General features: G+C 44.1%; 2 protein-coding genes across 2 annotated transcripts in view; both read right to left on the bottom strand.

Annotated features, from left to right (window-relative positions):
* bmpr1bb (bone morphogenetic protein receptor, type IBb) overlaps positions 1-7,459 on the bottom strand; it is a 119,218-nt gene extending 111,759 nt beyond the window's left edge. Inside the window, exon 1 of the mRNA XM_029654946.1 lies at positions 7,312-7,459. The gene's annotated coding sequence lies outside the window, so the exon portion shown is untranslated. The remainder of the gene's footprint in view (positions 1-7,311) is intronic.
* Positions 7,460-8,059: 600 nt separating this feature from the next.
* pdlim5b (PDZ and LIM domain 5b) overlaps positions 8,060-26,373 on the bottom strand; it is a 66,727-nt gene continuing 48,413 nt past the window's right edge. Inside the window, 10 exon segments of the mRNA XM_029654906.2 lie at positions 8,060-9,250; positions 9,365-9,480; positions 9,576-9,696; positions 9,846-10,026; positions 10,162-10,348; positions 13,011-13,165; positions 17,233-17,263; positions 18,477-18,631; positions 23,038-23,567; positions 23,912-23,945. Of these exon segments, the coding sequence (XP_029510766.2) occupies positions 9,161-9,250; positions 9,365-9,480; positions 9,576-9,696; positions 9,846-10,026; positions 10,162-10,348; positions 13,011-13,165; positions 17,233-17,263; positions 18,477-18,631; positions 23,038-23,567; positions 23,912-23,945 (1,600 nt within the window). The 3' untranslated portion in view covers positions 8,060-9,160.

Raw genomic sequence — 26,373 nt, 5'->3', positions numbered from 1 at the left:
TAACAGGAAGAAGTTTGGAAACACCAAGACTCTTCCTAGAGCTGGCCGCCCGGTTAAACTCAGACTCTCTGTGTTCAAATCCTCCTGACGACATCAATAAAGTAGAAACTTCAATAACAAAGATATCCCTCAATAACCTGACAGTTATCAAATTCATTCTTCCTGAGATGGCTGGAAGACAGTTCCACCCTCTTCAACACGTTCTCAATGTCTTTCTTGCATTCGCTAAGAGGAACCTACACCCCCCTTCTTTGATTGGCTGAGCTAACTTCCTGTAATTATAATGGAGGAAGCTAGGGTGAGGGGGTCGCAGCTTGCTAAGCTTAGCCCTGCGGACAGACCCAGATTCAGACCCATGACCACCCTGTGTGTGTGTATGTGTGTGTGTCTCTCTCTCTATAGAGGAGTCAGTAGGTCTAGGTTTTTGTTTTTAACTCAAAAGTAAAAGGGATAGAAGTAGCCTGCAGATACCTGGAAATGCTTCATTCAGTAGATGTAGATTGTATCCCACTTGTTAAAGACACACCCTGCAGCCTTCCATAATCACAGGACGATTTGGGTCTTGGACATCTAGTAGGTTCTTCATTGATCACACGGGAGATGACTCATCCAGTGTGTCCATGTGATGTACTACAGTACAAGACCAAATGTTTAGTTCAACAGATACCTGACAGGTGCATGGTCATCCCCTTTCCTCCCAACATCAATGGTTCTCGTTTCAAATCCTGATTATTACCAGACCAGTGTGGCAGTGATTGTGCCGCCGGGCCTGTATCACAGTCGTTTTCACGTTGCAGACAAATTCCTTTACACGGCTACCAGGGCTGGAGTCAATTGGAATAGAAGGCAGGCAGTACATTCAGGACGTGAACTTAGGTAACAATTCAAAATGAGAAAAAACGACATCTATTTTCATTTCAATGACTTCTCAATAAACTGAGGAGTATAAGCTATTTATTTCAAAATTGTTTAAATTGTTTAATTTGAAATAAAAATCTATTGACTGCCTCCAATTTGAATTGACCCCAGCCCTGAAGGCTACCATACAAGACCTCCCAAGACCACCATGGTGGCGTGGGTAAGTTACACTGTGACACACACCCAGGCGCCTGAAACACACACAGAGCCCAACACGGAAACCATCCCAGCCTCAGACTGTGGTAGGCCACAAAAACACAGGCCTGCCAACTGCCCTCCAGCTGCCCAGCCTCTCTCCACATCCCTGTCCTGTAGGCAAATTGTGTGTGTGTGTGTGTGTGTGTGTGTGTGTGTGTGTGTGTGTGTGTGTGTGTGCGTGCGTGGTGCACGTCCTGGGTGGTAGTGGGATCACTGTGTGGTTCACCCTAGCCCACACACTCTCACTCTCAATCTCACTCAGGCCTCCATCAATGATCCTCTGTATTGACTAGGATCTGCGTCCCAAATAGCACCCTATATATAGTGCCATACTTTGAGCAGATCCCTGTGGGCTTTGGTCAAAAGTAGTGCACTACATAGGGAATAAGGTACCTTTTTGGACACAACCTCAGTCTCCAAGGTGAAGACAAATCTGAAATATAAGGCTGTGCATGGATGGCTGCATAGGGTTTCTGGTCTAACATCAGGAGCTGGAGGCCAGTGATGTAATGAGATCAGATCTGGTCCAGTGGAGTTCTATGATAGACTGGAGAACAGAGCAAAGCATTGTGGCATGACTTTATGTCTTTAAATGGGGTTTCAGTCCAGTCAAATATTACCCTTGACCCCATGCCACTATACACCATTGGATGGGCCTCTCAAGTCAACAGCCCCATGGCCACAAAACATAACACAGACAGAGACACACATTCATACACACAACCGCTAATCTCATCCACCAGCCGGATCGCTCTCTCGGTCAAACTGTATGGTTTCACAGCGCCTCAGAAAGGGACTTGAATGGAGGCCATTGGCAGGAGTGGATGAAACAACCACTGATTTTAATGAGCTGATCTCTCAGTCCATCACCATCTAGCCACTGATTTTCATTGAACATGTAGAAAATCCCATCTAATACAGCGTTAGCAGGCTCCATCCCTCTCCCGCCTCCATTTTAAGCTGCACCCCTTTCAAGTCCCACTTTAGGACGCAGTGTTACCAGGGTTTTTATCAGTGGTGTAAGGTACTTGATAAAAAATACTTTAAAGTACAACTTAAGTCACTTTTTGGTGCATCTGTAGTGTACTATTTCTATTTTTGACAAGTTTTACACCATCCATTTTCCCTGACACCCAAAAGTACTCGTTACATTTTGAATGGCTAGCAGGACATGAAAATGATCAAATTCATGCACTTATCTAGAGAACATCCTGCTCATCCCTACTGCCTTTGATCTGGAGGACTCACTAAACACAAATGCTTCGTTTGTAAATGATGTCGGAGACTTGGAGTGTGCCCCTGGCTTTCCATAAATACAAAAACAAGAAAATAGTGGAGTCTGGTTTGTTAAATAAGGAATTTGAAATTATTTATACTGTTACTTTTAATACTTAAGTATATACAGTGTTAAGAAAAAGTATGTCAACCCTTTGGAAATACCTGGATTTGATCGTCATCTAGGTCACAACAAGACAAACAGTCTGCTTAAACTAATAACACACAAACAATTATACATGGTCTTGTCTTTATTGAACAAGCTATGTAAACATTCACAGTGCAGGGTGGGAAAAGAATGTGAAACCTTGAATTTAATAACTGATTGACTCTCCTTTGGCAGCAATAACCTCAACCAGTTGTTGTGGATCAGACCTGCACAACGGTCAGGAGGAATTTTGGACCATTCCTCTTTACAAAACTGTTTCAGTTCAGAAATATTCTTGGGATGTCTGGTATGAACCACTCTCTTGAGGTCATGCCACAGCATCTCAATCAGGTTGAGGTCAGGACTCTGACTGGGCCACTCCAGAATCTTATTGTTTTCTGTTGATTTATTTTGGGTCGTTGTCCTGTTGCATCACCCAACTTCTGTTGAGATTCAATTGGCGGACAGATTGCCTAACATTCTCCTTCAAAATGTCTTGATAAACTTGGGAATTCATGTTCCTGTTGATGATATCAAGCTGTCTAGGCCCTGAAGCAGCAAAGCAGTTCCAAACCATGATGCTACCTACTAGAGGTCCACCGATCAATCGGAATGGCCGATTCATAACAATCGGTAATCGGTCTTTTTGGACACCGATTGTGGCCGATTGCATTGCACTCCACGAGGAGACTGCGTGGCAGGCTGACTACCTGTTACGTGAGTACAGCAAAAAGCCAAGGTAAGTTGCTAGCTAGCATTAAACTTATCTTAACATAATCACTAGTTAAACTAGTAATGTCATCAACCATGTGTAGTTATCTAGCTTGCCCTGTGTTGCATATAAATCGATGCGGTGCCTATTAATTTCTCATCAAATCACAGCCTACTTCACCAAACGGGTGATGATTTAACGCACAGTCGCGAAAAAAAAAAACTTTTTGTTGCACCAAATATATACAGAAGTATATATTTTTTAAACCTGCTTATTTAGTTAATATTGCCTGCGAACGTGAATTTATTTTAACTATGTAAATTGTGTCACTTCTCCTGCGTTCTGTGCAAGCAGAGTCAGGGTATATGCAGTTTGAGCTGCCTGGCTCATTGTGAACTATGTGAAGACCATTTCTTCCTAACAAAGACGGTAATTAATTTGCCAGAATTGTACATAATAACATAGAAGCTTGTGCAATGTAACAGGAATATTTAGACTTAGGGTTGCCACCCGTTAGATAAAATACGGAACGGTTCCGTATTTCACTGAACGAATAAACGATTTGTTTTCGAAATTATAGTTTACAGATTTGACTACATGACCTAAGGCTCGTATTTCTGTGTGTTATGTTATAATTAAGTCTATGATTTGATAGAGCAGTCTGACTGAGCGGTGGAAGGCAGCAACAGGCTAGTAAGCATTCATTCAAACAGCACTTTTGTGCATTTGCCAGCAGATCTTCGCTGTGCTTCAAGCATTGAGCGGTTTATGACTTCAAGCCTATCAACTCCCGAGATTAGGCTGGTGTAACCGATGTGAAATGGCTAGCTAGCTATTAGCGCGGGGTGTGCGCTAATAGCGTTTCAATCGGTGACGTCACTCGCTCTGAGACCTTGCAGTAGGTGTTCCCCTTGCTCTGAAAGGGCTGCGGCTTTTGTGGAGCGATGGGTAACGATGCTTCGAGGGTGGCTGTTGTCGATGTGTCCCTGGTTCGAGCCCAGGTAAGGGCGAGGAGAGGGACGGAAGCTATACTGTTACACTGGCAATACTATAGTACCTATAAGAACATCCAATAGTCAAAAGGTATATGAAATATAAATGGTATAAAGAGAAATAGTCCTATAATAACTACAACCTAAAACTTCTTACCTGGGAATATTGAAGACTCGTGTTAAAAGGAACCACCAGCTTTCATTTGTTAGCTTTTTTACATGACACATATTGCACTTTTACTTTCTTCTCCAACACTTTGCTTTTGTATTATTTAAACATGTTTCATTATTTATTTGAGGCTAAATTGATTTTATTGATGTATTATATTAAGTTAAAACAAAAGTGTTCATTTAGTATTATTGTAATTGTCGCTGATTTTTTTTGGTCCTCCAATAAATCGGTATCGGCGTCATAATCGGTTGACCTCTACTCTGTACACCATTCTTCACAGTTGGGATGAGGTTGATGTTGGCGTGCTTTTTTCCCCCCCTTCACATATTGTTGTGTGTATCTTCCAATAAAATCTCAAATGTAGTTTCATTTGTCCACAGAATATTTTGCCAGTAGCGCTGTGGAACATCCAGGTGCACTTCTGCAATCTTCAGACGTGCAGCAATGGGGTTTTTGGACAGCAGTGGCTTCTTCCATGGTGTCTTCCCATGAAACCATTCTTGTTTAGCATGTTGTTAGCATGTTCCAAAGATTTCTGTAAGTCTTGAGCTGACACTCTAGGATTCTTCTTAACCTCATTGAACATTCTGCACTGTGCTCTTGCAGTCATCTTTGCAGGATGGCCACTCATAGGGAGAGTAGCAACAGCGCTGAACTTTCTCCATATAGTCAATTCGTCTTACCTTGGACAGCTTTTAAAGATACTTTTGTAACCCGTTGCAGCTTTATGCAAGTCAGCAATTCTTAATCTTAGGTCTTCTGCGATCTCTTTTGATCGAGGCATGGTTCACATCAGGCAATGCTTCTTGTGAATAGCAAACTCACATTTTGTGAGTGTTTTTTATAGGGCAAGGCAGCTCAAACCAACATCTCCAATCTCGTCTCATTAATTGGACTCCAGGTTAGCTGACTCCGGACTCCAATTAGCTTTTGGAGAAGTCATTAGCCTAGGGGTTCACATACTTTTCCCAACCTACACTGTGAATGTTTAAATGATGTATTCAATATAGACAAGAAAAATACAATAATTTGTGTGTTATTAGTTTAAGCACACTATGTTTATCTATTGTTGTGACTTAGACGAAGATCAGATTAAGTTCACATACTTTTTTCTTGCCACTTTACATTAGCAATTACATTTACTTTTGATACTTAAGGATATTTAAAACCAAATACTTTTAGACTTTTACTCAAGTAGTATTTTACTGGGTGACTTTCACTTTTACTGGAGTAATTTTCTATTAAGGTATCTTTACTTTTACTCCAGTATGACGTTTGGATACTTTTTCCATCACTCTATACGTAGCAGCATTTCATACTGAACAAAAATATAAACGCAACATGCAACAATTTCAACGTTTTTACTGAGTTACAGTTCATATAAGGAAATAAGTCAATTGAAATACATTCCTTAGGCCCTAATCTATGAATTTCACATGACTGGGCAGGGTAGCAGCCATGGGTGGGCCATGGAGGGCATAGGCCCACCACTTGGGAGCCAGACCCACCCACTTGGGAGGCAGGCTTAGCTAATCAGAATGAGTTTTTCCCCACAAAAGGGCATTATTACAGACAAAAATACTCCTCAGCCCCCCTATCCCCCCAAAACAATCCCACAGGTGAAGAAACCGTACGTAGAGGTCCTGGGCTGGCGTGGTTATACGTGGTCGGCGGTTGTGAGGCTGTTTGGACGTACTGCCAAATTCTCTAAAACAGCATTGGAAGCAGCTCATGGTTGACAAATTAACATTAAATTATCTGGCAACAGCTCTAGTGGACATTCCTGCAGACAACATGCCAATTTCACGCTCCCTCAAAACTTGAGACATTTGTAGAATTGTGTGGTGTGACAAAATTGCAAAGTGACCTTTTATTGTCCCAAGCACAAGGAGCACCTGTGTAATGATCATGCTGTTTAATCAGCTAATCGATATGCCACACCTGACGGGTGGATCGATTATATTGGCAAAGGAGAAACGCTGACTTACAGGGATGTAACATATGTGCACACAATTTTAGCGAAATAAGCTTTTTGTGAGTATGGCAAGTGTCTGTGATCTTTTTATTTCAGCTTATGAAACATGGAATTAACACTTTACAACAGTGTAGCTTGGGGACAAGGTTCATACAGACACACATGCCAACCTCCTGTCCTGAACCCAGGTCCACTCGGTCTTAGTGTGAGTAGACATCTTACTGAACTCAAACTAGTCTCTCCAAAGCTCTGAGGAGTCTGGGCATACTGATACTGTCTCCCCCACAGCTCTAATGAGCACTATCAGTGCTGGCCTCTGCCAGAGGCTGTACTTCAAAATCGCACAGAGCTCATTAATTAAGAGACACTTTCAATGAGATAGATAGCAAGGCGTGTAAGGTCATACTGGGACTGCATATTTGAATAGACAGTAAACAAGACTTCAGAGATTCACCGAAAACACCCAATACCTCTCTCGAGCCATGGTAACGTAATTGATATGTGAAAGTAAGCTATCGCAAATGTTTCGAAATATAAGGCTATTAACATTAGGCTAAATGATTGATCCATTTGTAAAACACAGTTGAATACGTCTATCATAGATGTAGTCTACAGTACGTTGCCCGTTGGAGGTGTATTTTCGAGGCTTATGGTGGGGTGATGATTCAACCAATTACTGTTGAGCATCAACACCAGTTCCGGACGACTCAAGAGTCGGTTGATGATTGAGCGAATGCAGCATCCCCTGAACAATCACAGCAGAAAAACTGCGTAATCTCGACCGATTGACATGAATCATAAATTTAACACATCACCACTTTACATTCTTACAGAAACCGTAAAGGGTAGCTCGCGACCACGATTGACGAAGCTGAAACTTCGCGCCCCGCTACGATTAAGGGTTTCTAAACAAAAACGTACCTTTTCCTCGCGTAGAATGTAGAATGGCAGGATTCCAATGTGATGGTCGAGTCACTAAACTTCCAAGCATTAATATCTAGCTTTTCTACGTTTGTGTTGTGCCCGACTGTCTTTTCCAAGTGAACGAGCGGTCTGTCTCTTCGCTGCGTCTTCGGAATCCAGTATATGGCTCCCACCTCCGACGTCTTGGAGAAGTACAGTTAGGTCCTGCACTACTCCAAGTGTTCCTTTTCACTTTGTCTACCGATGGAAATATTGCAGATTTGGCAACAACTTTCAAATGTTCCCCTATAAACATGTTTTTGTCATTGTTTATTTGAAAAAAATGTATTGTAGTCTGCACTGTTGCATTTCTCTAGTGAGGCGATTTTGCCAAAACATTGCAAATAAACGATCATTGGAGACAGGACCGAGCCCTGTGAGAGGTATTATCTTCCCTGTCTCCATGTAGACGTTGTACTTTTCCCGCCTAGGTGAGTGTGAGGGGACTCACGCTTGTGCCGGTCTCTATGGCCTCATCCGAGACAGAACCATTTTTTGTTATAGTGGTGCTTGATGTCTGTGTCGAAACACTTCATTTAGAGCCCCCATCCTGACATAAGGAGAGTTGGCATTAAAAGCTGTAAAAAATGATTTACTTCGTCATCATGGAATCAATGGATGAACCGGTCATATTGAGGTATTGTTCTGGGACCGCTATAGAGACAGACAAGCTGATACACATTAAAAACAACCTAAACACACACGATTGAATCGTAGTTTTATTTCTTACAAATAGTAGACCAATGCACTGTATTCCCCAATAAAACAGTGTCCATCCCACAGAGCTCTAATACAAATCATTTTCAACACTGACATTTTATGGACAAAGATATTTTACTTTTAGTCTAAGTTTGGATGATTAATAATGACAAACATGATTGGGAATGGAATTAATTACACCAATAAACACCACATAGACCAGGGTTTCCCCAAACTCGGTCTTGACCCCCCCAGGTGTCCATTTAGTTTTTTTGCCCTGATTCAAATAACCAACTCACCATCAAGCTTTCATTATTTGAATTCGCTGTGTAGGGCTAGGGCAGAAACTAAAATATGCACCTGGTGTGGGGGGGTCGAAGTTTAGGTTCTAAATAAATGGGCAGTAAATCCTCAAAAATATGTTTTAAATACATACATTGAACGATAAACATGGAAAATCCCTACTTCTCATAAAATGACAGTGAACCACTATGTGCAACTGCCCCTATAAATCCCAAAATAAAGTACATCCCACCAGCCCCAATAAATATACTACCAGGATACATACATGTGTCTACTGACCCAACCATTCGGGGGGGGGAGGGAGAAAGAAAATAAATGGGTTTGGGTGCTCTAATCATCCTCAATAAGGTAACAGTTCGATTTTAATCTGTCAATGGATTCAAGCTCATTTTATAAGGTCCCATTCATCTACCAACATAACACTTTAATTAACTTAACTACATCAATTATATGGGATCATACAGTATGTAGTGGATTTTGGATTTATTACATTAATTAATGTTGAGGGCTACAGGAAATGTCATGAGCCAGATATGGCCCCGGCCGGTACTTGAGTATCTACCTTATACATGTCTGTTCACCTAACTACAGTATAGACAAGCTCTAGAACATTTCAATTTGAGATTTCACGAAAAATGATACCTTCCTTCATGCACTTTGTTTGACCAAAATAAGATATAAAGCTTATATTCCCGTCAATAAATGTCATCAGATAAATCGATCTTTTAAAACTACCAAAAATATCTACATCTGATAGAATAGATTCTTTCTCCGTTTTCCTCTGTTCTTCACTCCTGGGGGCGGGTCAGATCTTGACTGTGTGGGCGTGTTTCTTGCACAGGGCCTTGTCCTTTTTAGAGAAGAAGGCTTGGCCCTCCAAACTGGTGCTGCAGACCTAGGGAATGACAGACAGACAGTACAGTAATATCAGTGCTACAATCTTTCTATTCTCTATATTTCACATCTCTCACCATGACGCCATCACTCGCTCCATGCAGGCCTGACTTACTGCACATACGAAGCAGGTATCATGCCAGGTGAATCCTAACGCCTCCAGAAACTTGTCTCCTGCCTCGATGGGGAAGTCACAACCATGGCAACTGGTACCAAATAGTTGGTAATAATCTGGGTGGAAGAGAGTCAGTCAAATGTTACTTTCATGATTTGATTCATTTCAAAGTCGTGTTCATTTCGAAACACCTTGCTTGCTGTGACCTCACCTCTTTCACAGTATGGCAGCCCGTCCTCCATGTGGAAGGTGTTGTTTCTGATTGGCTGCTGGCAGGATGCACACAGGAAGCAGTACACATGCCAGGTCTGCTTCAGGGCATTGATGACTTCCTGTAAAAAAAAGACAGTAATATAATTCCCTATAATGTCATAATGTCCTCATTTGATTGCAATATGTGTCCGTGGAATTGGAGAGGAAGACGATTGAGCAAGGTGGACAAGCAGAGATACTATACTGTCTCCTGAAGTATGTCACTCACCCCCAGGACCTTCTGCTTGCAGCTGGTGCAGGTAGGGGCAAAGAACTCTTCATAGCAGTGAGCACAGTACACTGTTCCCCTCTCCTCCACGAAGCCAGACTCCACCAGAGACGTGTGGCAGTGGGAACAGTTAAACTCCTCAGGGTGCCACGACATGCCCATGGCCACCAGGAACGGACCTCTGTGGATAACAGGAAGTGGGCAGAGGTCAGGATAAAATTCACTTTAAATTCAATATGTCAGACACACATGAGAGGAAGTGAACCCACAGGATTACGCTGCGTCCAAATTTCCCCTACTGACAGTCGTTATGTACCTGATGACCTTGTCACAGTGGCCACACATGGGTGTGCGTGTTCCTGCTGCGATGTGTTCGGCCCGCTGCACCAGGGAGTCCTGGTCCTTGGGGTGCGCCTGGGGAGCAGGGCGGTCAGGACCTTTGGGTACCGGTGCAGTGTTGCTGACCCGGCCAAAAGAGGGCGCCGCTCCACCCTTAGGGAAACCTAAAGCAACAGAAAATACAGCATGGGTCAGTTGTTTCATTCACACCATATAAACAAATCACATCCATCTGAGCTATAGAAAACCATTCACAAACTTTTGCGCCATGTGATCAGAACACTCACAGCAGACAAACATCCTCATCATTCAATGATCAACAAGATTTGTGGCTGTATTTCCACAGCTGTGTGCATTGCTAGCTAACCCTAAAGAAACGTTAGCTCAGGTGTGGTTGGGCAGGTGTGATCAGGTATGCATGAGTATGCTGCATGCTGACAGAATGTATCACATCTAGCTGTGACCTCCCGGTCTTATGCATGGGCCAGCTGTGTCGGCAGATCCACTCCACCCCACCCAAACAAAGGATACGTTTTCTTCAAAAATATATATATTACCAGAGCCAAAGGAGACACCTGGCAAAATAATCCCCACCCCTCTCCTCTCTGAACAGAACGTGGAGAGGAAACACAATCCTCCCCTGCTTACCTCTCTCCTCGCTGGCTACAGAGACATCCAAGGGGGGTCAAATATGTCTGTGCTCAGAGGGGGGTGAGAAGGGGGTGAGGGGTGGAGGTGGACAGAGACTATTGAAAAACAGGACCAGAATCAAAGAGTGGCAGACTGAGGGGTCAGGAAGCAAGTGCCCCCTCGATTTCCTCGTGACGGAGTGCAAACAAACTGAATAAACATGACTGGGGACTGGCAGAGAAGTGACGAAGAGGAGCGGAGAGGATATCCATGTGAAAGACAGGGAGAGAGAGCGAGAGAAAGGAGGGAGAACAGCATAAACTGTACGTGAGACTATCACTGTGTGTTGGCACTATGCTCGAAGTAACTACTGAAGAGGCTTTGGGCAGGCTGCACGGTCGGGAACACTGGAGATCTGTATCTCCGTTCCACTTGAACTACAGCAGGGCTGCCAAACCCCGGGTCCAGGCCCATCAAACCACGACTTCAACCACGTCTGGTTAAGTGGGTCTTTTAAACGTCCTGTTGAGACGACGTCTGAAGACAGCAGTGGCTAGCCCAGTTCAAGGGCTTAGGGAACATGTTCTTGGATGGCACAGTGACAGGGGGGCATGGTGAGAGGGGAGAGGGACGTAGGCTGGATATAGAGGAGTCATGGCCACACATCTCTGTCTGATAAACATCTGGGAGATGTATCCGCTCTGGAATCTATGCTGGCTGGATTTTACACAGATGGCTCTGACACAACACCCCCCCCCCCCCCCCTCCTATCTCGCACACGCACACAAACAACAACACAAATCATGTCCTGCCTGCTGCTATGAAAATCGCCATGAAAAACATTACATGTTTTTCACACTCAATAATGTGTTAGCACTAGCAGGGGGAATGGTAGAGTCATGCATAATACAGCATACATCTGGCCTGGTTGCACACGGTCAGTATGAGGTATATGTTTGTGAACACAAGGTCAAGTAAGCGTTAATCTGATACATACTGTATCTAACAGAGAGGTGCCTGTGGTCTCGTATACACCCCCTTTCAACAGCTCTCACTTAAGAGGTCCCCGCGGGGAGGCAGTAGGTAAGCAAGCACAGGACCTCTAGCTTTAAGCAAGCACAGGACCTCTAGCTTCACACAGTTCTGTTTAGGCCGTATATATATGTATATATATATATACACACACACACACACACACACACACACATATATATAGCATACTGCAGTCTTAGTCATCTTAGTAATGACTCCCCAACTCAAGGCCCTTCGGCAAATATTTACTCCAAGGCAGCTACAGTTCTCACATACACTGAATCTCCTGTTTAAAAGAGCAGAACATCTAATATATAATTCTCAATTTCACAATCTATTTAACTCCGGAATCTTGGAAGAAAAAAAAGAGGTAATAATTTGAGCTCATTAGCTGAATACCGCACTTTTTATAGAGCTCGTAATGTTCAAGAGCTGTTTGTTCCAGGGGCATTACGATGAAGAGCCGTGTGTAACAGAGGCATTATGTTGCTCTAATCAAAGCACTGATTAATAGTCAGGTTTTACAGTAACAGCAGGCGTCTGCCCCCTGTAGGTCAAGATGAACTACTACAGATGATGTCAGATGATATTGACACTATGGTTGCCTGTCTGAGCCAATGCAAAACGCCAAGGGGTTAATGAAGACACTTCATGCTATACAAGCGTTTATCAGCATTCTTCTCCTAAAAAAATATTTGTGTAAAGGGTAGAGCTCTCATAACTTCCATAAATAAAATGCATGATTTGCATTTCTGTTCATAAATCAAATCAAATGTATTTATATAGCCCTTCGTACATCAGCTGATATCTCAAAGTGCTGTACAGAAACACAGCCTAAAACCCCAAACAGCAAGCAATTCAGGTGTTGAAGCACGTTGGCTAGGAAAAACTCCCTAGAAAGGCCAAAACCTCGGAAGAAACCTAGAGAGGAACCAGGCTATTGAGGGGTGGCCAGTTCTCTTCTGGCTGTGCCGGGTGGAGATTATAACAGAACAAGGCTGCAGTAAACCTAAGCTTGTAGTATAGATCTAGTCTTTTCTTAACAGCAGGACACACTCAATAGCAGAAGCATGAACAAGATGTGAGTGAAACTAACCACAGAATGGTCTGGAGCGACAGCGAGAGGAAGACAGTAGGGGTTAGTGTCAGAGTGTGTAAGATTACCTGCTGAACCTCCAGCTGGCCAGGAGGGTTTGACCTGGGCAGAGGGGGTCTTGAAGGTGGGTGGGGGGACACCGTTCCTGGAGGCTCCTGGGACTTTGGTCATGGTCTTCACTGATGTGACGTGAGCACTGGGCAGGGCATCCTCAACAACTTCTCTGGAGAACAGAAAGGTCATTGTTTCACTGAAACATACAGGCACCCACAAACACAACCGCATGCACACACACAAACACAACCGCACACACACAAACACACAGAGAGACAAATACAGACAGACAAAACACACCATCATAGAGAAATGTTTTCACTTTATAGTATTTGGCTCATAATAAACCCAGTAGCGTTGAAGTTCTTAACGTCTGGTGTTGTTTACTAATGACTATCCACATCGCCAGGCTGTGCAAACTGATTCCTGTCAGTCTCTCCCTCAGGCCCTGTTTGTTATGGCAACCTCGGCCATGGTTACAGTACAGTAGGCGTTCCATCCACCTCTCAGCTGTTAGAACGTGATTCCATCACAACACGCCTCCCTAAAAACTATAGACTTCACCATCTTCTGCTATAGCTGAACTCACGCCCACATCGTGCACTCTCTCCACACCTAACCCCAATATAAAGCCCGTGGTTCTCCTCCTGTTCAAGAACATGTTTACGGTGAAATTATGTGCAGACCACACAGAAAAATAGCTAAATAGTTGTTGGAAATACAAGTGCATCGGAAGGGCTGTTTTGAAGACATAAAACCAGGCTAATTATGAATAGGCACGATTGAGTCATATCCAGCAGAGGCACTAACCAGGCACAATCAATTAGCAGGAAGTTCAGTGACACACTCAACCAATCAGGCCAATTATGGGGAGAGTTGATTGGATTAAAAGCTGTGTCTGATGAAAACCATGGCCAGATTGATCCAATAAGGATAGATGATACAGCCCAGTGTCCAGATGGCACAGCAATAAGTAAACAGGAAAACAATTAGTGTTGGCACCGTCTCGCTCTTTCTCCCTCTCCTCCTCTCGTTCTCTCCATCCTCTCTGTGAAATGTTGTATGCAGTGGAGCTGCTCATAACAGTGGCCTGCTGCCTATTTTGCTGTTCTTTCGGTCTCTGCATCATTAACATATTGATGGTTCTATAAATAATGCTGGTCTTTAGTGCTTGAGCCATGATGGTTAGGTCTGTGCTAGTGCTGGTGTTCAGCGTATCAAGGAATCATCCCAGCTGTTTACAAAAGAAAGCTGGTTAAAGTCCCAGGTGAGATGCACTTGCCCTTAGGAAGACTTTCTTCAGGTCATATGCAGTTCTACACTACACTGTATTTCAAATGTGCATTGACAACACTGCCATCTACTGGTGATACATACAAAGTGCTACTAGCTCAAGCAGAGAACTAACTGTACTGTATCAGTTAAGAACAAATTCTTATTTGCCCCGGTTAAACCCAGCCGACACTGGGATAACTGTGTGCCACCCTAGGGGACTCCCAATCACAGCTGGATGTGATACAGCCTGGATTCAAACCAGGGACTGTAGTGACCCCTCTTGCACTGAGATACAGTGCCTTAGACCGCTGCGCCACTCGGGAGCCCAATGTATGTGTGGAGCTAAGCTATTAAGGAGCTTTCCTGTATGTCCTTTGTATAAACTACTCGTGAGCCATTGGATATGTACGCCTCATTAGTCTATTAGCTGTGTAGATAGTCTTAAGATACTGTACTTCCCAGGAGAGTCGGAAGAAGAAGAGGAAAGTGGACAGGAAATAAAGGATATAACTTTATTTAGATGCAAGCAGCAACAATCTTCAAGCATATCTATGGTTAGTGAAGAAAATGAAACAAAATGTAGATAAAATACAAAGGTAGTCATGTAGAAGGAAAGGTAGAGAATTAAGTTGGAGACAGTGATGTCAGAGAAGGAGAAACTTAAATGAATCGACAAACTCAGTCAAACCTATACTACGTCGATAAATCAAACTCAAAAGTATATTACAGACACATACGGTACACAAAGAGGATCCAGGTAACTGACAAAATAATGGAAACACGAGTGAATGAGGGACAAAGTATATTGAAAGCAGGTTCTTCCACACAGGTGTGGTTCCTGAGTTAATTAAGCAATTAACATCCCATCATGCTTAGGGTCATAAATAAAAATGCTGGGCAGGCCACTATTTTGGCTACCATGTCTATGCCCCCATAGGATGACAATGCCCCCATCCACAGGGCGTGAGTGGGCACTGAATGGTTTGATGAGCGGTAGGGCTGGGCGGTGTACTGTATTTGACTATATACTGATATTGATGCACGGACCGGTTTGGGTTTTTACTTTACATTCTAGAACATTATTTGAATCTTTGGTTTGTTAAATGTGATGTGCCGTGTGATGTGCCGTGCTACTGGAGTCATCCCTCTCAGCTCTCTCTTCATGCCGCTTTCCACAGACTTAACCTCATTCGATTTCCATCATTCCAACAGTTCACCTAAGTGTTTTGATCTAAATCACAAGTCAAATTGCAATTGCAAACATTTGGCAAAAACTAATCTGTGATAATTGGACTGCCATATGGTGAAGCGTGATTCATCACTCCAGAGAACGCGTTTTCACTGCTCCAGAGTCCAATGGCGGCGAGGTTTACACCACTCCAGCCGACGCTTGGCATTGCACTTGGTGATCTAAGGCTTGTGTGCGACTGCTCGGCCAGGGAAACCCATTTCATGAAGCTCCCAACGAACAGTTCTTGTGCCGACGTTGCTTCCAGAGGCAGTTTGGAACTCGGTAGTGGGTGTGTCAACCGACGACAAACAATTTATACGCGGTACGTGCTTCAGCACTCTGTGGTCCTGTTCTGTGAGCTTGTGTGGCCTACCACTTCACGGCTGAGCCATTGTTGCTCCTAGACGTTTCCACTTCACAATAACAGCACTTACAGTTGACAGGGGCAGTTCTAGCAGGGCAGAAATTTGACAAACGGACTTGTTGGAAAGGTGGCATCCTATGATAGTGCCACATTGAAAGTCACTGAGCTCTTCAGTAAGGCCATTCTACTGCCAATGTTTGTCTATGGGCATTGCATGGCTGTTGGGTCGATTTTATGCAACGGTTGTGACTGAAAACGCCAAATCCGCAAATTCGAAGGGGTGTCCACATACTTTTGCATATATAATGTAAGTAGTAAAATAAGGCAAGGTAGCTTAAGGGAGTCTCTCACACACCTAAATAATGCACTAACTAATACCTGTAACTATACAAGTGTACGTGATAACGGTAGGTATAATGTGAAATATAATGGACTCCACTGCACACACAGGGAGACAACTACAGGCATATTGAAATAAATAGAACACAGGCAGGTAGAGGTCACAAATAGTACGCAATTATCTTAGTGAGAAACAGTCTACTGCACGTTGAGTGTGCGTGCTGAAACACCGTGGTGCCAGTCTCTCAGCTTGTTGTACAGTTGTCCCACAACCTCCGGGTCCGGTTTGTTCACCCTAACACACCCAACGGCACAGGGCAGGAGGGGAGAGGGAGGTAGGGAAGGAGGGAGAAAGAAGAGGACACAGGAGAGCAGACGGGAAGAAAGAAATTGTAAGAAAAAAGTAACACAAGAAATGTACGGGAAAATGCTGGGAAATTGAGGAAATACAGGTCAATTAAATAAAGCAGTAAGATTAGCAAAGAGGCTTGATATCTCTTGATAGGAGCTCTGTGTTTGGGAGCGTGCTGTCTGTTAACCACATGTCTCTGAGAAGGCATGAGTGAGTGCCTCCTCCTGGCAGTCCCTTATTACCCATAGTACCTCTTCGTTACCCACAATCCCACCGTGACATTCTAATTGTCCGGTGCTTAGGTTGGGACAGCAGCAGTGTGTGTTTACTGCAGATGAAGATGAACGGGGGGGCAGCTTTCAGAGAGCTCTGAGGGTTTGGCCGATCCAGCTAACCCAGCCGGAGATGTTTTTACTAGGGTTTCCTCCACAGTGTGCTTCCTCTGATGTGGCTTCCTCTGATGTGGCTTCCTGTAATGAAGCTTGAAACTAAGTGTCTCATTGGATCAGGAAGCAATGGGCTAAACACGGAATCCCAATAATGAGAAGCTTCTGTGACGTGCAAGGATGAGACGTCACCCCAACATAGTCACAGTAACAACAACAGCGTCACACTCACACGCCAGGAAAACACAACCAGATCACATGGGAGCAGACTGACCAATCAACTACTCACTTCTTTCCAGTGCTGTTCTCCTGGGCTTGGTCTGTCAAAAGAGGAGGAAAGAAACGCATGAACATCAATGCAGAGATTGTGACATGTGCGTGTAGACGTGTGTCTTGTAATAGAAAATAACTGATGGGGTGACCAGCCAAAAAGAGAGGGTTTATACTGCTTTTAAAATGCAAAATAAAAATACAAAGTTGGTCAAGGGTGCACCTCAAATATCTCTACTCCACGTGAGGGGCTGGATTACTGGGCTCTATATCAGATGGCAGAGACCGTCCTGGGGGGAGCTACATCCCTCTCTCCTCACCTACAAACCACTCTCCACATCTACAGCTGTACAAACCACTCTCCAGCACCATTTGCATAATATCAACAGCCGTAAACATATTCAGCGCTGCATTGCCGGGGCGGCAGGGTAGCCTAGTGGTTAGAGCGTTGGACTAGTAACCGGAAGGTTGCAAGTTCAAACCCCCGAGCTGACAAGGTACAAATCTGTTGTTCTGCCCCTGAACAGGCAGTAAACACACTGCTGCTGTTTCTAGGCAGTCATTGAAAATAAGAATTTGTTCTTAACTGACTTGCCTAGTTAAATAAAGGTAAAATAAATTTTAAAAAATTGGTAACCTCAGCCTCTGTCTGGAGTAGAGAGGGACATCTAATCCACTGTTCCTTGTCAGCTCCATGTCAACTTATATTAGCAGAGCATGTCCAACACACACACACACACACACAGGGCTGGAGTGATGACAGAGAGATGGTTGCTGAGGCTCAGAGACAGACCTGCGCCACAGGGACTAGCATGCCGCACTTAATTATTTATTTAACCAGGAAGGGCTCATTTTTCAAGAGCGCCCTGGCCAAGATAGGCAGCACCAAGTCATTACAAAAAAAAAATAGACAGACAACATGAAAAACTACAAGTAATCTAGTAAAAACCATTGAATTCACAAGAGTATAAAACAGCAAATTAAAAACATTGACAGGTCAGGGAATCAGCCTCAAGCCTCAGCACTGTTGTAATCTATACGACAGCCTACTTATGTAACCTTTCCCTTAGGGGAAAAGGTCAACTAGTCACAATGATCTAGCTAACACACATCTATTTTCTAATACCACTGTGCCAAGGTATTGGTGGTGCTGCATGTGTTCTGGCCTGGGTATGAGGGTGCCAGGGTACCCAACATGAAGTAACTAGAGTGTCATTATGAATCGGTATTGGGGAAAGGGGGAGGGTGCCAGGGGGTACCCACCGTTCTCTGTGCCAGTGATCTGAGCCAGGATTCTGAAGGACCTGGACTGGGAGGTGCCGGTGCGAGGATGCCAGTCCTCCGTGTCCTCGATCATACGCTTCTTACTGGCCTCGCTGAGTGGTGAGGCATGGTTCAACTCTGGTTCAACTCTGTTCCTGAGGCCACAAACACACAGAATAAGTATCCTCATCCTCATTTATTTCCAATTACTATTAGCATTCACCATTCATAAAAATCACTTTTAATAATGACTTTATTCATCAAGTAATTACTCCGATTAATTCATTAAATTAATTCATTCATTCATCTTTTTCATACAGTAGGATAACACAAGTGCAAAACAAATCTCACACACAGGTACAGACAAAACACACTCTCACTCCCAGTGTATACTACAGGTAGACTCAGACAAACATACACACATTCACTCCGTGAAGTGGCCACTGCTAGACTTCCCATTTACCGTACCTCCTAGTGGCAGTCTTTGGGGGGACTCTGCACACGGAAATTGAGAGGGAAGTAAGAAAAGGAAAATAGGATAATAGAAGGAGAAGAATCAGAAACTAGAAAAGACTGGGAGGAAAAACTGAATATTGTACTTCCAAGGTGCTAAAACTATTTGGTTCTAAAGTATGAGCATTGCTGCAGTACTACGGGCTATACTTAAGAATGCTCTGAGGTGCACTGGCAGAAACAGCAGCTACACCAGAAATAGCAGAGCAGCAGTCAGCTACAATGACACAGATAGCTATCAATTCCAACTTACTGTAATGATCACCTCCAAAACCCCTATGAAGGTGACGTGACATGATTCAGCCCACATACACGGCGTTAACTCAGACACTCATATTATAGCATGACATCATGCTTTTAGTACTAGCAGGAATATGCTTTATGGATTATTGATCAGCTGAAAAAAACAGTGATCTAGTTTGGATTTGGGGGAATTGACAGAAAACTATTAAATGTAACTGTATAATATAGTTAGAAGCAAGGGTGAAATTACCATCTCTCACCACAAGGGGGAACCACTGGGCCTCACATTACAGTGAGCTCAGGACCTGAACAGATGCATTCTTTGTATTCCTGTCCTGAATTAAATCATGTTTAGACACTCATCTCAAGGTGTCTGTATTACATTAGCTACAAATGCATTTATGCACTTGAGGCAAGTCAAGTGTGAATATATCGGAGTGTTCTGCGTGTGAGCTCTCCAGCTCGTGTTCTAGTCTATTGCGTGTGTCAGTGAGTGTATTCTAAGTGAATGGAGGTCAGGGGTCAGATAGTGACGGTACTATTCCTAGAACCACAGTGAAATAGCTGGCTGGTAATTAATAAGTGGCCTTGGGTAAACAGAGTGACACGGTGGCAGACGGACAGACGGAGGGGGACAGATGCAGGGACAGGGTTCAGTAGCCCCGCTGAGTGGTGACAGGTCAGCCTACAGGGCACTGAGTTGCTGTCTGGGGATGGGTCTGGTGGGGATGCAGCATAAAAATGGCACCCTATGCCCTTTAAAGTGCCTATAGAGTCTATGGTGCTCTGGTCAAAAGCAGTGCACTATAAACGGAACAGCATTTCAATGCACATGGGTGTAAATACACTACTTTTCCAAGTGAACCGGGCCGGGATGCCATGGCACATAGAGCATGAATGAACAGAATGAACTGGATCACAAGGCTTATTACGGCTTATGGCTGTGGGTTATTTACAGGGTGGCTTCGCAGGTTGTTTTGTGCTCTGAGATGAGGGTGTAATACAGTAAGTACATGAGTATGAGTAAGGTTTGAGGGTTATGGCAGAAAGGTGCCAGCATGCCTACTGTACTATTCAGGTGCGGCAGTAAAGCACTGATAATTGCATCATCCCACAGTTACAGAGCTAGCAGACAGTGTTCTAACAGTAGCAGTGACACACTAACTTGGTCTCTTCCTCCTCGTCCTCCTGAGGAAAGAACAAATGAAGAAGAAGAGGATAAAGTAAAGGAGCAGGAAAAGAGAAAGAGCATTGATCCAACTGGGTCCTAAAAACACATGGCCCATTCTGAGACGAGGTGCAAGCAGACACCCAGAGAAACACACACACAGGATCCAGCTGAACACGCATGCTGCTACTATACCTGGAACCTGTAGGCAGAAAACATCTGTACACACATAGAAAAAAAAGGAACCTAATAGGGTTATTCGGCTGTCCCCATAGGGGAACCCTTTTGAAGATCCATTTTTGGTTCCAGGTAGAACCCATTTGGTTCCATGTAGAACCCTTTCCACAGAGGGTTCTACCTGGAACCAAAAAGGGTTCTACCTGCAACCAAAAAGGGTTCTCCTATGGGGACAGCCAAAGAAACCTTTTGGAACCCTTTTATCTAACGGTAAGGTAAAAAGCATGCACAGCAGTACTGTTAATGGCCAATTTATTAAGATTTGTATGTAAGGGATAATCAATGAGGGGCTATACGTTCTCTGTGAGGGGCTATACGTTCTCTGGAAAATAATGACGTGGAAGGGGTTCCACGACGCGCTACCTTCCACAGAGGTGCATTATTTTCCAGAGAACGTATAGAGCCCCGAGTTTATTACCCCTTTTATACCATGACTAGAATTTAACACATTTACCACTAGAAATGTGTAACCAAACAGACTTTCTAGTTTAGCTAACCAAACCATCCGTCCTAGCTTGCTATCATGAAAATCTAATTCAACAATGCGAATAAATGTTTTCAATTCGACTTTTGCTTTCAATAGCAGATCAAACACAGAACATGTAGCCATTGAATTCTATTGTGCAAATATACTGTGCGTTATAGGGAAATAATGCATGCTCTAGAATGCCCTTCAAGCCAATCAGAAGCAGACAGAGTAGTCCAGGGGGTAAAGATAGGAGGAAGGTGGAATAATCACTCCAGAGACCATAAGTAGAGTATGCAGTAGAGTATGCAGTAGAGTACGCAGTAAAGACTGAGATGACAACCAAAGTGCCTACAGGTATGTGGCATGAAGTCTCTACTATATTCAGCTGTGAAACATAACTAATTACATTTGCATCAGTGGACTACATTGGTAGACTAGTCAAAAACACGTGTTTTTACTATTCTGAAGTTTTATAAATACATCTGGCCTGAGAACCATCCCAGTAGAGCTTCTACAGGGCCAACGCTTCCAGAATACCAGGCCTGTAGAAACAGGCGTCTGAGTCGACAGACAACAACATGTCAGGCAGACTCCGAGGCGGAATACTGGGTGTTTGGCAAGGCTATTCACTTTGCTATGAATTAGAGGGAGGCGGGCTGAGCTGGGTGGTAGCAGGGGTGAGTTTAACATGTCGTCGTTCTGCTGCTGCCTTCGTCTTCTGTTTCCAGTTCCCTTTAACATGAGACAAGATGTGCTGCTGCACTCGGAGCTCGCCAGCTTGCAGTCCTAAACGCCGTAAATAAGTTAGCTCTGGTTTGTTCAGCCATTCCTATGGGGAAACTGAATGGAGAAACAATAGGGTTTTGGGATAAATGAGAAAAAATAAGTTCTGGTGCGTTTTGTTCTGAGATTCTATGACCTTCATGAATTATGAAGCCTTTTTTTTAAATGACATAAAGGCTTCAAAAAGTGACGTTAGCTGATGAAGAGGGTCTCAGAACAGAACGTGTCAGATCTCCTAAACCTGTGTTTACCACAGACCTTATTTTCAGCGTTATTCCGAAAACCCGACAGGAACTCCCTCCATTTCTTCATAGGCTTTGTCCAACGAACCCTGGCGGAGTTTGCGCCTACAAAAAGACGCCATTACTATTTCTCTCTATTGTGACTGTTTAAAGAGCTAGGTAGATATAGGCATGTTGCTCTACAAACGAGAGTATTGTTTGTAGAGTGGCAGGTAGCCTAGCGGTTCAGAGCGTTGTGCCAGTAACCCAAAGGTCGCTGGTTTGAATCCCAGATCCAATTAGACGAAAAATCTGTCGATGTGCACTTGAGCAAGGCACTTAACCCCTCAATTGCGCCTATAAGTCGCTCTGGATAAGAGCATCTGCTAAATGAGAACAATATAGACTAAATAAATGTAGACTATGTAGGAGAAACGGATGGAAGATTTAGTACAAAGTATGTCCTCTCTCAGGTAGTCTGTTATTGCATGGTTGGTTAACTGAAAATGGACACCAGCTACTCGTGGCCTCAAACATCATCTAGACAGGTAGTGGAGTGAACCACAAGTATCTGTTGACCTGGCAACAATACACATGATTTATGGGAAGTGAGAGCGAAACATGTTCATTTCCCATTACAGCCATCATGCTGCTGCACTACACCAGTCTAAGTGGTCACATCTAGAATAGCCATGTTTTTATTTTGAGCTACAAAAATACAATGTGGTGCAGGGTAAAGACTTCAAGTGAACTTACTGTACAGACCACCTACCTACCCACAGTTGAGCCTCTTGGAAAGGCAAAGGAAGCAGAAGCAAGAGTTGTTCAAAAGAAAGAAAGTAACAGGAGAAAAGAGGAGAAAGGAGAGGAGACGAGAAAGGAGAGGAGGTGAGGTGAGGGGTGGGGTTTGAGGTTAGTGCTACTCACCCGTTGAACTGGTCTTTGATCTGGTCGACTACCACACCCTGGGCTTCCAACAGGCCCCGCCTCTGTCCTATGGCCACCTCACAGGCGTTGGCGTTGGAGTACAGGTTGATGGGCGTGTTATAGCAAGAGGACTGCGGAGCACCAGGATTGGAGGAGGGGGCTGTCACTCTGGCCGGGGAGGAAGAGGAGGACGAGGAGGGGGTGGTGAAGGGGGAACGGCCAGAGCTGGGTCTGGTGGGTGGGGCTGCGATGGGTGGGGCTGGAGAGCGGGAGTGGCTGCCTAGTGGGAAGGGAGGCTGGGGCTGCTGGGAGGAGGGGGCAGCGGGGGTGAAAGCAGATGATGCAGAAGGGATTGAGGCCACTTTTGGGGCAGTCAGGGAGGAAGTTACCACACCCACACTGCTGCCCCCGCCAAAGGGGCGGGCCGTCTTATTGTAGGCAGCACTGGGCTGAGGGGAGGGGCTGGTGAATGTGGATGGCGGGGCTGGGTAGGTGATTGGCACAGGCTTAATGATCTCCAGCGGTTCGTTCTAAAAGGGGGGCACATGCACAACACTCACACACACACAGCAAACTCATGCAGGAGCCCATGCTCCCCAGAACATTGGTATGCACCTCAGTGCTATCCATGAGGGTGGCACCTTCACAAGCTTTGCATAATGCCCATAACAGCCAACCAAAATGTGGTGTAACTTCGTCTCAGAAGGGTACAGTGAGCATGCGCAAACATATTGATGAACTCCTGAGCACATATGACTCAACAAACGATCCTGGTAAGTGTCGATACGCCCACTAAAAAGTAATACTCGTGATTAAAATCCTTTCATCTTAACTAATGAATTTGACTTGAAGTGATTCACTGGAGTGTTCTTACCTTTGGTGCATCCGCCTTGGGGACACTGGAAGCTCTGTGAAGACAGAAAACATCATGAGACAGAAGAACAGATGTGCAGTTATATGTACACTCTTAGAAGAAAAGGAACCTAATAGGGTTCTTCGGCTGTCCCAATAGGAGAACCATTTGAATATCCTTTTTTGGTACCAGGAAGAACCAATTTGGTTCCAGGTAGAACCCTTTCCACGGAGGGTTGTACCTGGAACCAAGAAGGGTTCTCCTATGGGGACAGACAAAGAAACCTTTTGGAACACTTTATCTAGGGGGGGACACTCTTGACCCAAACTGCTACAGACCTATATCTATCCTACCATGCCGTTCTAAGGTCTTCGAAAGCCAAGTCAACAAACAGATTACCGACCATTTCGAATCTCACCATACCTTCTCTGCTATGCAATCTGGTTTCAGAGCTGGTCATGGGTGCACCTCAGCCACGCTCAAGGTCCTAAACGATATCTTAACCGCCATCGATAAGAAACATTACTGTGCAGCCGTATTCATTGATCTGGCCAAGGCTTTCGACTCTGTCAACCACCACATCCTCATCGGCAGACTCGACAGCCTTGGTTTCTCAAATGATTGCCTCGCCTGGTTCACCAACTACTTCTCTGATAAAGTTCAGTGTGTCAAATCGGAGGGTCTGCTGTCCGGACCTCTGGCAGTCTCTATGGGGGTGCCACAGGGTTCAATTCTTGGACCGACTCTCTTCTCTGTATACATCAATGAGGTCGCTCTTGCTGCTGGTGAGTCTCTGATCCACCTCTACGCAGACGACACCATTCTGTATACTTCCGGCCCTTCTTTGGACACTGTGTTAACAACCCTCCAGGCAAGCTTCAATGCCATACAACTCTCCTTCCGTGGCCTCCAATTGCTCTTAAATACAAGTAAAACTAAATGCATGCTCTTCAACCGATCGCTACCTGCACCTACCCGCCTGTCCAACATCACTACTCTGGACGGCTCTGACTTAGAATACGTGGACAACTACAAATACTTAGGTGTCTGGTTAGACTCTAAACTCTCCTTCCAGACCCATATCAAACATATCCAATCCAAAGTTAAATCTAGAATTGGCTTCCTATTTCGCAACAAAGCATCCTTCACTCATGCTGCCAAACATACCCTTGTAAAATTGACCATCCTACCAATCCTCGACTTTGGCGATGTCATTTACAAAATAGCCTCCAATACCCTACTCAACAAATTGGATGCAGTCTATCACAGTGCAATCTGTTTTATCACCAAAGCCCCATATACTACCCACCATTGCGACCTGTACGCCCTCGTTGGCTGGCCCTCGCTTCATACTCGTCGCCAAACCCACTGGCTCCATGTCATCTACAAGACCCTGCTAGGTAAAGTCCCCCCTTATCTCAGCTCGCTGGTCACCATAGCATCTCCCACCTGTAGCACACGCTCCAGCAGGTATATCTCTCTAGTCACCCCCAAAACCAATTCTTTCTTTGGCCGCCTCTCCTTCCAGTTCTCTGCTGCCAATGACTGGAACGAACTACAAAAATCTCTGAAACTGGAAACACTTATCTCCCTCACTAGCTTTAAGCACCAACTGTCAGAGCATCTTACAGATTACTGCACCTGTACATAGCCCACCTATAATTTATCCCAAACAACTACCTCTTTCCCAACTGTATTTAATTTATTTATTTATTTTGCTCCTTTGCACCCCATTATTTTTATTTCTACTTTGCACATTCTTCCATTACAAAACTACCATTCCAGTGTTTTACTTGCTATATTGTATTTACTTTGCCACCATGGCCTTTTTTGCCTTTACCTCCCTTCTCACCTAATTTGCTCACATTGTATATAGACTTGTTTTTTTACTGTATTATTGACTGTATGTTTGTTTTACTCCATGTGTAACTCTGTGTCGTTGTATGTGTCGAACTGCTTTGCTTTATCTTGGCCAGGTCGCAATTGTAAATGAGAACTTGTTCTCAACTTGCTTACCTGGTTAAATAAAGGTGAAATAAATAAATAAATAAAAACTCTAACGGTAAGGTAAAAAGCATGCACAGCAGTACTGTTAATGGCCAATTTATTAAGATTTGTATGTAAGGGATAATCAATGAGGGGCTATACGTTCTCTGGAAAATAATGACGTGGAAGGGGTTCCACGACGCGCTACCTTCCACAGAGGTATATTATTTTCCAGAGAACGTATAGAGCCCCGAGTTGATTACCCCTTTTATACGATGACTAGAATTTAAACACATTTACCTCTAGAAATGTGTTAATTTGCCGGAAGAAATGTGTTCAACATCCACTGAAGTAGCCAGTAAGTTTACTAGAGAGCTGCAGTAGTTACCGTGGTAACCAAACAAACAGACATGGTTTGGTTAGCTAAACGAGCACCAGTCCTAGCTTTCTCTCATGAAAATCGAATTCAACAATGCCAATAATGTTTTCAATTTGAC

The sequence above is a fragment of the Oncorhynchus nerka genome, linkage group LG4, assembly GCF_034236695.1.
Source record: "Oncorhynchus nerka isolate Pitt River linkage group LG4, Oner_Uvic_2.0, whole genome shotgun sequence".
Lineage (NCBI taxonomy): Eukaryota > Metazoa > Chordata > Actinopteri > Salmoniformes > Salmonidae > Oncorhynchus > Oncorhynchus nerka.
Note: the sequence above shows the minus strand (reverse complement) of the source record. Positions and strands in the feature narration are given on the sequence as shown.